We start from the raw sequence: 13794 nt of genomic DNA, 5'->3' as shown, positions 1-13794 counted from the left end.
TTTTTTTTTTTGTTCAAGATAAAATATTGGGCACTGCTAAGTGGGGACAAATCAGACATGAAAGCATTAGTCATAGTTTTATTGCTAATTAAAGTGTTTCAAGAAAGTATTACATATGTTTTGGGACCTTCAAGATGTATGGACGACAGCTGAACAGCCAAATGAGTAAGGTGTCAGCCTATGATTTGGGGCCTAAGAACAAATCCAGCAGACTGAAAATAAACTAAAAAATTTTTGGAATGGTCTGTTCTGGATGTCACGTCAGGCCCAATCCCAGGCTCATCTGGATGTTTGGCGATACCCACAATAGAGTGGTTGAATATGCCTTCATATCCAGCCACCCTATTGTGGGTATGGCCAAACACATAGATGAGCCTGATTAATTTAAAACAGTTACCACAGGATGGGCATCTTTAATTTCTTTAACCCATAGTTATTTCTAATTTGTGGATACATCAAAGCCTTTCATACCAGAAATTTTTTAGGTGCAAAAGTATCAATACAAAAATTACAAATCTGGCACATCTGATTTAGACATGAAATCAATTGGTAGATCTCTTTACACAACTTTCTAGAGAAAAACTCTTATTAAACACTATCCACTTTTTTCAAATTATGCCATGCATTATTGGGCTTCAATTTGAAAAAATTGTAGACCTATAAATTCCCACTGTCTTTCCTTAATCTCAAGAACAATGTTAGATAGATGAAAGATGAGACAAGATATGGAAACCTTAGAAGCAGGAGGCCCCAATTAACTATATACAAATTTCGAATGCAAACCAAACCAGAAGTCATGTAATTTCAATTCAAAAATTTTCCCCTAAAAAGGTGTTAGATAGATGACTGGCACAACTATTGTTAAAGGAAAAGTATTACGTACAGGGGGAGGCCACTACTAATTTGAGGAGGAAAATATATATTTTAAATTAATATGATTAAAAATTGCAGCTCAGCATTTTGATAATATCACAATAAATTGATTATTCACATTTAAATTTTAAAAATTAAAGAACAAACTAGCATGAATTTAAAAATGATTTTTTTAAAAAAATATTTTCAAATGCTATTTACACTCCATTTACCAACATCAAAAAAACAATGGCCTATCTTGGCAGAAATACATGATATAAGCATATTCTTGAATCTTTACAGTATTACAGTAAATATTAGTTTATTATTGCACTTTTTATTATTAAAAAACATTAAATTTATTGAATTCAAAGAGTTTTTAAATTAACTTGGCATCTGATATTTTAAACTGGTTTATCAATATAAAAAAAAACTTCATTTTTTGCCAGCACTATCTTAAATCCCCCCTCTCATCTAAAGCAACTTATTAATGCCATTTTCTAAATGAGTCATTACATATTCTGCATGCATTACACACACAAATGAAAAACTTAGTCACTTAGTTCAAGTTTAAAGAAAGAAAAAAACAAATTCAACCTTTTAGTTACCTGTAACATGATGCCCAAAAATTGATACAGGTCCGGATCCTTCAACCAACTTTAACGTCACTTGTTGTCTGGGAATCATTATATCTAATTGTGTCTAAAATAAAAAAAATTAAGATATGTAAGTTAGAATAAAAATTAAGTTTATTCTGTGAGAAACTAGAAGAGTTTATAAACAAGTTAACTCATTTTTTTTGCAAAGTTAAACTTTTAGACCAGTGTAAAGTTCTAAGAAATAAAAACACTGCTTGTTCATAGATAAGCTGTTTATGAAAAATAAAAAAAAACAGACTTAGAATACTGGATGAATAGAATAAAAAGGCACTTGATAGTTTTAGCTAAATAATGATTAATAAGTTTGATCTTCATCTGAACTTTTTATTCCAAACAAAATTCTGGTGGAAAAAGAATTTAAAATTTTAAAATGAGAAAAATAAAGAATATATTTTGCATCATTTTGGTTTTAAGAAACCAATACTAGAAAGTATAATACCAAAACATACATACAGTAGTATCCATGGCAGTTTTTTTTTTTGTGAGGCAACAAACTAAACAATAATAAACAAACATACTTAGCCTAAAAATGAAAGGCAGACATAGGAAATGAAAACCTGTAAAAAAAATTAAGACACTAATGTTATTAAGCACAACTAAGTGCTTAAAATATGATATTGCTAGAGGTTAAAATACCTGAAAGTAGCAAGCAATTTTTTTGTGGGGGAAAGAAACATTTGCTAAGCTATTCCTCTAATTTTGGGGGGAGAGATGTATAAACTAAGCTTAAGTTCTTTTTAACTTGAAGAAATGATATAGTTAACATTTCTATTTGCAACTGAGGTTTTCAAATGTGGCATTTAAAAAATCCTAAAGTTTAATAGGATCACAATTCTCATGATAAAATTTAGTTTTACATGACTAAAGTCTAGGAAAGTACTATTCTAGAGAACTCAATTTACGTTCTAGTGAGAAAGAAGAATAGCATGAAGAATAGAAAGATTTAGCAAAAAACTGAAAGACAACACTGGCCAAGAGTCTATAGAGAGAGAGTTAATAAAGCTGAAGTTTGTTTGACACTTCCTTGTTGGTTCAGTGCATCTAAGTTATGAAACTGAACACTATTATAAGTAACAACTTTTTGCATAATAGGTGAAATGGAAAAATGTAATTTTATTCATAACTGAGGACACACTGAAATTTTGTTCATGAATAATAAACTATGCTGCCTTTTCTTTTTAATTTGAGAGAACAACTGGAATAATACTACATATCATAAGAAAAGTAAAAAAATAATCAAATTCAAGATAAATTAAACACGTCATTAAATATTTCAACATGAGTGCACTCAAGTTGCTAAAATTCAGTATGTATTTACCTCAGCAAATCTTTTTTCCCTTGTTGACTGGAGTACTGCAAGTGTTGCAGTAATTACATTATCTTCATAATCAGTTGTTTCAATTTCTACAACATTCACTTCACATTCTGAATCTCTACAAGGTCCCAGCACAATCTAAATTTAAACAAACTACATTTAAAAAGTAAAGTTTAATTACTGAAATTTTTGTATTTGTTATCTTTTTATCACTTCTCGGGTTAGCTGTTGTTTGTTTATAAATATATGGGCTGCTTACTTGCTAAATCAATTAACTCCGTAAAACAAAGTATAAAAATTTATAATTTAAATTATTTTTTAAAATTTCTTTTAAACTGCAAGATCTGCGAGTTATATAAAGACACACAATCCAGATTAGGTAACATAAAATACAATTATTTATTAACTCGCTAGTCCAAATACAGGATTTCATAGGATACCAACAATTCTAGTTGTCCCCTTTTCCCGAACCGAACATCCGATTAACTAAAATTATCTTACTTAATACTAGGTTCCTATTATTACTAAACTAATTGAATATAGCCAGCTTATTCGAAGATTTAGAAGGTGAAAGAAAAGAATAAGGAAAGAGGGTACCCAAAACTTAATGATGCAAGTTGAATTGTGTGGGCTCGTGGATGAGGCTTCTCGCTGGTCTGGGGGGAAGGGCTGATTCACTCAATTCTTGTTTCACACTGAGATATCAATCCAAAAGGGGTGATCCGTCTGGTTCCTCTCATTTAAGTTCCTTTTTCTTCCTCTAGTTCTAAAGTTCTCTATTTCTCTTCTCACCATATGATGTCCAACTTACAGGGGAGGCTTTCCTTACCACCTCCCCTATCCACTTCCTTCCTCTCCGTCTCCCGTCCTTTCCCTTCTCCTCTCACTTCCAATCTGCCTTCGTTTTTCCTCCCCACTCACTCCCTTCGTTCTCCCCCTTCTTAACTCCCCCTCGTTCCTCCCCTCACTTTAGTCCACTCATGTCCCCTCTCAGAAGCCTTCCATTCATTCCTTTTCTCTCAGTCCACCCACACACTAAAGTCAATGGGAAGACGATAAGATTATAGAAGAGTAAACAAATAGGACAGATGAAGGTGAAGTGAAGTGAAGATATATATATACATATACGGTTTAAAATATGGCATGTAGCCACAAAACTTTAAATAACCATTGTAGAGTGTATCTTTATATACCATTATATTAAATTAAAGCATAGCTTTAATGTAACAATGTATAAAATTAGTTATGCAAAAAATGTAAAAATAATTACAATTATATTAAGAATTTACAAATGTTAATCGATTTGGCCTGTGAATGGCTCATATAGCCTGTCAAAATACTTTACATTTTCTAGGAATTATCACATCCACAAACACCATAATCACTAGCCAATCAACTTTTTTACTTGGATGCATTTTGTAAACTACTAGATTTGGAATAGTAAAAATTTTTTTAAATTTATATATAAATTTAAGTATACATTCCATAATATATTAAATGGCCACAGTTTAAGTGATTTTTTTTTGTTTAAAGACAAAAAATATTCTTGAGATAAACTAAGATTTACTTAAAATGTTCAAGATGATTTTAATTAGTACACTCAAAATATTGAGTTATTTAAAAAAAATATTGCATTCTGGGGAACTTATCAATATAATTTATAAAAGAAGTAAACATTTCTTACTCTCTTCAATAGTAAACTATGGGCAAGGTTTTTCTTAACCACAGGACTAAAGAAACATTCCCGGTGTGTCTTGTCCAACTTACAGGCTATTAAAAAAAAAATAAAGATATTTCAGTATTTTGAAAGTAATTAAAACTCTTGATAAACATTAAAAAATTTGTAAATAATAAAGCAAAATATAAAATTTACTTGCCAATATATTTCCAGAATATTTAGATTTTTCCTGAATTGTTCCAAATATTAAAAGCTTTTTTTAACAAGTCTGCCTTAAATTCACTAATTAGCATCATTACAGATGTATAGGATAAAATATTTAGCAACATTTAAAAACATTGGGACTATCATTAGGTTTTCTAGCCTTGTCAAACTCATGATTGGCTTGGTAAAGGCCTTTTAGTGTCCACAGGGAGAAAATAATACACTACCATAGTCTAATAGTTTTAAAAACAGCACTAGGTCTAAAAAAACTTTCAGCTGTGTTTATTAGAGATGATTATTATTAGAAAAAGCACTGTTTATTAGAGTACATTATATGTTTATGTTCAAGCTTTTTCATTTTGTCCAGAAAGTGTACACTTAATTTCAACTTAAATTATTGTAAAAACTGAAGGGATGTCAAAGTATATATTAAAGTCTTTATATGATAGCCAAGGCATCTGTCAAGTTTGATTCAGAATAGCTGACACATTGTTTACCATAAGTTGTGTTGTGTTAAGCAGTCAACTATGTGGAGGTATATGCACATTCTGAAAATGAGGTTACAGTAGTCATCACATAATGAACTAAGAACAAAAGAATTTTCCTCTTGTCTAACAGTTGTGTTACTTGATATGATGAGTTTAATTGTTAATTCTCCAATTTGATTGGTAAAGATTAAAATCCTCGAGTGTTGTGAAAAGATATTATTATGAGGAAATGCAAAATTACTTAAGTAGTGAACAAAGTTAACTACTAAAAGCATTCATCCATAAACTGTTAGACTAGATGTTGCTTTTCGGAGAGATTAGTAAAAAGACAGTTGGATTAACGTAACCAGTTGTGTAACAAAAGGATAAAGAATGCACAACGATTACACAGTCTTTACTCATGGAAGGTCAGCGCTAGAAAGGGGAGAGTGAAATGAGGTCACCTTTCCTGAGGGGTCAAGAGCGCCACCAACCTTTTATTACGTCAGAAGAACATTACAAAACATCACGATCGTTGATTCCAACATAAACAATGCATTTAGTTAGTTTAAACCTTCCTCTGAGTAGTCAAATGTTAAGGGTTGAGACTAGATCACAACAAAAAAAAACTAAAAACTGAGTGGAAACTTTTGATCCTTTTTTCAGAGTTACATTATTCCAATAGTGGAGAGAAGTTTAACAACATAAGTTACACTCTAAATATAATTTTAGACAGCATAATTCTAAACCCCAGTTGCTTGTTTTCCTGTGGGCAAAGCTTAATAATTCATCCAGGTATTGTTAGATGAATGACAGTGGGTGTGATCATAGAATCACCCATGTCAAATAATTCTAATAAAAGTTAATTAAATTTAATATAATTTAATTACTTTGATTTCTTGTATGCTCTTCCATGCTTGATTTGCAAGTACAGAAGAGCATCAATTATCCAAATACCGCTCAACTGAAACATCGGTTAACTGAGAGCATTCCAGTCAGCAAATTCAAATTGTCACTAGCGCTTTGGCCCTGCAGCATTCTCCCCCTCCCTGCCAACCTAAACTGTAGGCCTACTTTAATATAAATACATTTCTTACATAAAGTAGTATAAGTGCGATACAAAATATATACAGTACAGTTTTGTGTTTAATATATTTTTCATAAATGATCAGTTATCCAAAACAACCCCAGTCCCGAATTGTTTCGGATAATCAATGTTCTACTGTACCTATAGCTTGCTGCCATTTGCCTTGTCATGCCTAATTATTAGAGAAGCTATTGTTAGAACTTCATTATACAGTACATTCTAAAATTAATATACAGCACGTGATTGGTTAACAAACATAATATGTTCCAAGACTTTGTTCACTATCTGGATTGTTTGTTAACTGATTATCAATTTACCATAGGTTTTTATGGAAATTTGATTAATTCATTCTGGAGACCCCAAAAAATAAAAAATATACACTTTCTTACTACATTTATTTATATGTAATAATAAAAACACATATATACAAGTCTTGCATTATTATTATTAGTCATGTCTTTTTCATTTGTAGGGTTAAAGAATCTGTCCAATGTCGATTACTTTTCTCTCCTCTTCAGGATTTTTCAGAAGTAATTAATAGCATTGTAATTGTAGAGATCCCTAAGTCTATTAACCTCAACCTGATTTGGATGCCATTCTAAGACTGTTGCTCTGACATCCTCCTACTTCTTCAAAAGATCTTTAATAGCAGATATTGGCATTAATCCTTTTTTTCAGAAGAAAATATATCTTGCCAAGTTTCTTAGTGTTCTTCATTCAAAAGTTCTTGGCGTTCTTCTGTCATCAGAACAGTTTCAGGTTCCATTATGAGCTCTTCAATGCTCTTTATTTCTCAGATGTGATTTTTGTTACTCCTTTAGCTGCTTGAGTCTTCTTGATTATACTGTATCTTTCTTAAATAAGATTTAACTACGGCCTACTGTAGACCTGTTCAAGCCATACTGCCCAGCAACATCAGACATCTGCCCACTCTCTCCATTTGCTATTATACTCTCACTTTACAAAAATAAAAACCGATGCAAAACTTAATGAGTTCCCACACTCTTGTGAATATTGTAAAAGAATTGTTTGTCAGAAAAATAAGAGGCTGGAATTACAAGGGAGAGTTTCAAAGTTCAGAGGAATACTGTCCGATCAGTATATACCGGGTTGAACACCAATGTCAATGTCTCCGGTGTTCCGAAAAGTTGCGAATTGTTGCCCGAAGACAAGGGAAGACCAATCAGTATTCATTATTTTACGTCACTTCTTGTGTTTATTGTGCGAGGTGTTTGGTGTCCAAACATAAAATTCTTTTGTGAAAGTGTTTGTTATCTGATTTGTTTGTTAACCGATCATCCACTGTATTACCAAAACTTTGAAAAATAGCAGTCAGAATAGTGTTATTTATTAAACATTAATATTGATTATTTTGAGAAGTGTATAGTTCCAACCTCTCTAAACAATCAATTTGAAATGAAGATTTATCTAAAATTACAGTACAGGTAATTGCATCCATGGCTGCAAATTGAGCATCTAAATATTGAACATTAAAATGCCATCAAAATTCCAAACTTGATAAAACAGGCAATAAATGCACCATATTTGAAGAAATGTAACTTAATTAAATTTGCATTAATTCAAGTAATTAAATTATATTACACTTTTAAATTTAAGTTTTTATTAGAATTGTCTGAAAAAATTCATTAAGGATACTATTCATTACTTTAAAATACAGCAACAAGTTCGTAAACTTTTCCTTCGACATTTAAAATTGCATGTGGTGCCATCTGTTGAGTTATTTTTAGTAAAAACCTTTTGTTATAAAATAACAAAAAGCTTAATCTTGAAGGTAGTGACAAATTTTATAAAAAAAAAACAATTAGAAAAAAAGAGTGAACCATTATATAAGACCCTACTCGAGATATAACACACAACGCCCCCTCTATCTCCTACCCCCTCCACCAAAATTTAATAGCATCAATGTCCCTAATACACAAACATCCCTGCAGAATTTCAGAAACTTTCAACAAAAGACAGGAGTCATTAAGCTTCAAACAGCATGAACAAAACAGTGCTCCCCACAAACATCCTTACATATAGAAAACAATTCCAGAATTTTTTTTTTGTATTTCTAAGTTTCAAGGTATGGGTCCACAAATATAAAATTTTGGGTTGTCATGTTTATTCTATATTTTCTCTCTGTTTATATATATAATAGAGCAGGTAAAGTAACAAAAATTACGAGAAAATTCGAACAGAATTATATGTAATGCTGTTTACACTCCCATTTATTGACACCCCGACGCACTGTTAAGTTCTGCCCAAAACCAGCCAGTGGAATTTTTATGCTTTTAAATGTCCACAAGTTAGGGTGCGACTATGCAGACGTAAGCGAGAATATGTGGCGAGAAGAGGCGAGACGCGATAAATATCAAACCCTGTCAGATATGTGCGAGAACCAGAAATTCTCTCTCGCCAGTGATATTTCTTACTTGTGCATGGTTTTCTTTTGCAAGAACTATAATCACTCGCTACTAAATTCGCATCATTACTTTCCCATATTGGCACCAATGAGTCGTTCCACTTTTTACTGAAGTTTTGGAGAAAACTCTGAAAGTCAAGAGTATCTATCCAATCCACTCTCCCAATTTAAAATGTTTATAAATGGCCTTAAATTTTTAATATAAAATTATCCATAATAGTCTTCAGTCTTTCAAACAAGGAGGAATTTTATTTTCGATATCCGCGTTTTTCATGAACTATATAAGGCGCTGCATTTTTACAAAATGGCTACTTTATCTGGGTCGTTTGCAACTAATATCTTGTCAAGGACTTTGGTATCATGTAATGTAAAATTAATCATATATTAGTGTCCGATATAATGATATATACTGCTTGCAGCTGTTTATCGAGAAATTTTTATAGAAGGAGAACAATTATTGTTAGCAAGGCACATCATTATGTGGTATCAAAACAAATGAGAGAGATCATTCTATACATATTTGTGCCCCTTGTGTTAAAAAACATCAGTTTTGACATTGTCCTATCAGGGCCGGATTTACAAGTAAAAACCTATGTAAGTTGTTGCTCTTTCCTATTGCTATTCATCTTTACTCCTGATAATACACAAGAATGAATCAAACGACCCAGATAAAATAGTTTTGTTTTTAAACGCCAGAGGGCGAGCATCCGGTGAAAAATGCGAATATCGACATTGATGATGTTTAAAAACTTTGTACTACAGACCATTTGTCTTATAAAGAGAAGTATTGCAAACACCTAATAGATTACAAACTATGTTGCAAGAAAATCGGCTAATTAATAGCTATTTTTACAAATTACATCATTCATATAATTAAAAAAGAAACACGATAGTACCTCGTACTTAGAACGCAAAATTCGATAAAAAAATTCGCCTCCGAGTTCGAAGGATGCTTCGAAGTTCGAACTGCTTGCATAGGGAAAAAAAGTTTGCTCGAAGCATAAATGCAATCTATTGTCTCTCGCATTATGTTTGCATGTTTTTAGTGCTTTTTTTTCGCTTTATTTTTGGTATGTTTGGATATATATATTGTATTGTTATTCGTCGATGTTTAACAATTTCTTCCTGCATTTTTCTTTGTCGATAGCTTTTGGGTCTCACGTATATTTTGTATCCTTTAGTTTAAAAAAAGTTCCTTTTGGGAAATTTTGAACCACATCCGACGTCTTCAAAGTTTAGGAACCCTCTTTCCGTACACATTAACGCTGTACAAACAGTAAAAATCAATTCGTATGCTTTGAAAGTCAAAGCATAATATGCCCGAAATGCTTTTTATCCGAAGACATTACAACTTATTCAAACGAAGATGTGAATAAAAGAGAAAGTAAGATTCTAAACAAACAATATCAATAACGTGTTAAAATTTCACAACTTATAATTAAACCACACATTTATGTCATTTTTAATTTATTAAGGAATTTGTGTTATTTTTACTTAAATTATGAGTATTTGATATTTTAAGTTTATCGAAATAGGTATTGTTCAGTCTTTCTTTTTAAACTCTTTTCGCCCTGTGGACACTAAGAGGGTCTCTTTTAGGAAAAAAACCCCATTATGGGTTCGGACAGGTGATGAGGGACGGGACTCGACATATCCAGATGGACCACCGCCGAAAAATTCTTGGAGTTTTTCGACTCGTCCCGATTCGATCCCAGGTCCCCACAGCGGTGGGCTGTCATCTTGACCGCTGGGTCATCCGCCCGTCTATTGTTCAGGGTCTGGAGAAATGGGTAAGTCAATCCATTATTTCTAATGGGCAAAATTGATTCAGACTTTGGACAATTCTGTGTTCAAACGACCTCCTAGAATGAATTAAACTGGAACAGTCTATGGATGAATACTAATGTATTAAAACATTTACAAAGCGATGCTTGCTTTAAAGAAAATATTGATATAAAAAAAATCTCCTAAACCAGTGTTTTTCAATCTTTCTAATCTCGGACCGGTAAAATTGTGGATAATTTACGTGGACCAAGTAATTATGCGCAACTATGAATTACGGTTATGAGAGGACCCGAAAACGTCCCAGAAATAAAAAATCTGAACTTCAAGGACACTAAGCTTCTCGACCTGCCATTCTATTGTGCGCATCCCTCCGTGGAAAAAGATATCCAACGTCACCGACTCTACCTCGAATTCGTCATCTCTCTCTCTCTCTCGCTACAGATTACCGCTCAACAACGCCCCGGGGCTGTCAACCTCCGAAAGGAACTTAGGCGATTTGTACTGTACCCGCAGGACACAAAAAGGGAGAAGATCCAGAAGGCTTGATTCCTCTGACCGACAGAAGACTTTGTAGTTGTAAGCATCTTTTGTAACAATAAAACGGGATGAAATTTATGTAATTGGAGAGTTGTCTCTGTGTCTAACGCTCCCACGTAAAATACTGAACCCCTCCGTCACGTTGATATTTTAGTGCGAATCGGAGACATCTCATTTATTAAGCGTTTATATATGCTTGTTCTAGGAGTTACTGTATGTGCTGTTACTATATAAAATGTCACCCGCAATAAACTGCACGAGCTTCTGTACGGTCAAATGTTTTTCGTGCAGTTGAAAACACTGCTCAAAAGTACTGTACACTAACGTTTTCCTATTATCACGTGTACAAATCTTAGTTTTGCATCCATAACCTTCTATCGAGAATGGATCATCATATTGAAAGAAATAAATTACATCTATTCACTTTCTCTCAAAAAGTATGCAAAATATTTTTGACGTGGGGAAAAAGTAACAATAAATTTGACTAAACGGTTATGAATTTAAAAAAATTAAGTAAATGGCATATTATTATAAACACAAATAAATACTGCAGTAAACAGATAAGAACTTCACAACACTGGGTTAGATTTACGATTGCTCAATTCTTATCTTATTGAACCTATGGAAAATACAAGTTGCGTGCCGTCATTAGAAGCGGTGGAAGCGCCGCTTCCCTTGTATTTTCTAAAAAATAAATGCATATTGTGCAATTATTTTCATATAATTAAAATTAATATTTTATTATAACCGCTTATGTATCTTATTATAAATTTCTATACAACAAGTCAGAAAAACGATAAGATTGCTATTGTATATTCGAATATAAATTCGTATATGCATATTAACAACGGAAGCTCTGTATTGTCGAATATGGGACAGCTTCCAGGGCGAAAATATTTGAACGGTGTAAAGCAGCCAGATTATAGGCATTTGCGCTTTACAGAGCACCAACCTCAAGCGGTTTAGCTGGTGGAAGCTACACACCAAAACGCTTCCAATGATTCTATCCAGGACCGTTAGCCGCCTGTCTTCTAGATATTTGGCCGCCCTCGCCCCATTCTGTGAATCGCGGGTACATTTATAACTTAACCCAACCGATAGGAGTTTACTGGTATGTTTTTATGATAGTTCTGTATAGTTGACAGGAGTTTTAAAAAAATCCATTAAAATATTTGATGTATTTATTCTGCTTTCCCATCTTGTATTACTTACAGATTTCTATGTTAAAAAACTAGTGATATTAAGATTTAGTATGTCCCATCTATAAGGGGATGCAGAAAAAAACGCGCACAATTCTTGTACAAAGTTAAAAAATTAACTGTTACTTTGGTAGCATCATTTATAACTAAATTTAATGAAAGACGCACAAGGTACAAAAAAAGCTCTAGAATTTATATTCCTTAAATTTACGATTTATGTATCCGTTGTCAAAAAAATTTGTCTTTCCACTTCTTTCTCAAGACTAAAAATATTCAAGTTCAAAGTAACTGATTCGACTTATTTCTACTTAAGAAGTAGTTAAATAATTAAGAGATTAGGGAATTAGGGACATAAATAAAACCCTGCTGAAAGAGCTGGAATTTTACTTAAAAGCTTAACTGAACCAATCTCTAGCAGAGTACAGTGGGGACTGATTTCTTCGTAATATTAGACGTAATTATGATAAATATGATAATTATAAAGACAGAAATGTTTCCAGTTCAATGAGAGTGATCAAAAAGTTATAAATTTTGGAAATTTCCGTGGACACCACCAGGTCGTAAAACGAATTAGTTAGAAAACAAAATGACGGACAATCTATTAACATTAGTAAATAATATAAAATAAATATTGGAAATTATAACAAGATAATTACGGTTAACAGATATATTATATCTAAATTAATAGATAATATATGTTTTTTATCAAAGCAAGAATTGGAAGAGGGCATAGGGAATCTATTGAATCTAATAACAGATGTAATTATATTGAACTTGTTTATTTATTAAGTACGTCAGATAATCTATTAATTAATAAAAATACATTTAGAGAAGTCTATGATTTTTCTGGCTTATTGAACAAACGAATACGAATGAACACTAGACAATCATTGACGCCCAATTAACTGATTTTCCCTGGAAGTCGGCTTCTTACAGAAACACAGATTCCCTATCACCAAATGTCACGGTACGCCACTGGTGTGTAATTAGAGGGGTTTTATTATATAATACCGCAATTAAAAAAATTATAAGTAAATAAATCACTCCTCATAAAGAGTTTAAAAAATACTGTGTTTCCTACTTTATCATACAAAAATTCTAATTACATTCATTTAAATATAATAAAACGCAGGAATTGTATATGGCTTAGTACGACGGAGATTAAAATAAACATCATATTCCCCCCTTTTTTTTATACTTACCCCAGAAAAACTCCTTTTGAATAGGAACTCTGTTAGTCATTGTTGCAAGATTTTTCACAAGCTCGTAACACGCAATCAACAATATTACCTATTGCTACCTTATGGTTCTTTCACAAATTTTATGCAAATGAGTTAAAAAAAACTATCTTTCATTGGTGAAAGCGAAATAAATTACATTTAATTTGCTTGTTGAATAGTTTATAATTAATTTTATAAAAAAAAAAATTACGAGAAAATTAACTTTTAGTAAGAAATTTTAAGTTTAAATTTTAAAATATAACTAATTTAATTTAAGAATATAATGTTAATTTTTATATTTATTGATTAAGTATAAATATATTTGCTCTATAAAATTAATTAATATGTATTTTAAATTGAAATTAA

The 13794-nt window shown here is 31.9% G+C and overlaps 1 protein-coding gene across 1 annotated transcript in view; it reads right to left on the bottom strand.

Moving 5' to 3' along the window:
* LOC111638462 (nucleoplasmin-like protein ANO39) overlaps positions 1 to 13532 on the bottom strand; it is a 19835-nt gene extending 6303 nt beyond the window's left edge. Inside the window, exons 1-4 of the mRNA XM_023384183.1 lie at positions 13411 to 13532; positions 4511 to 4596; positions 2830 to 2964; positions 1461 to 1554 (exon numbers count right to left, since the gene is read on the bottom strand). Of these exons, the coding sequence (XP_023239951.1) occupies positions 1461 to 1554; positions 2830 to 2964; positions 4511 to 4596; positions 13411 to 13450 (355 nt within the window). The 5' untranslated portion in view covers positions 13451 to 13532. The remainder of the gene's footprint in view (positions 1 to 1460; positions 1555 to 2829; positions 2965 to 4510; positions 4597 to 13410) is intronic.
* Positions 13533 to 13794: the final 262 nt, after the last annotated feature.

Source organism: Centruroides sculpturatus, unplaced genomic scaffold (genome assembly GCF_000671375.1).
Source record: "Centruroides sculpturatus isolate CEXI.00-Female unplaced genomic scaffold, Cexi_2.0 scaffold1204, whole genome shotgun sequence".
NCBI classification, from domain to species: Eukaryota; Metazoa; Arthropoda; class Arachnida; order Scorpiones; family Buthidae; genus Centruroides; species Centruroides sculpturatus.
Note: the sequence above shows the minus strand (reverse complement) of the source record. Positions and strands in the feature narration are given on the sequence as shown.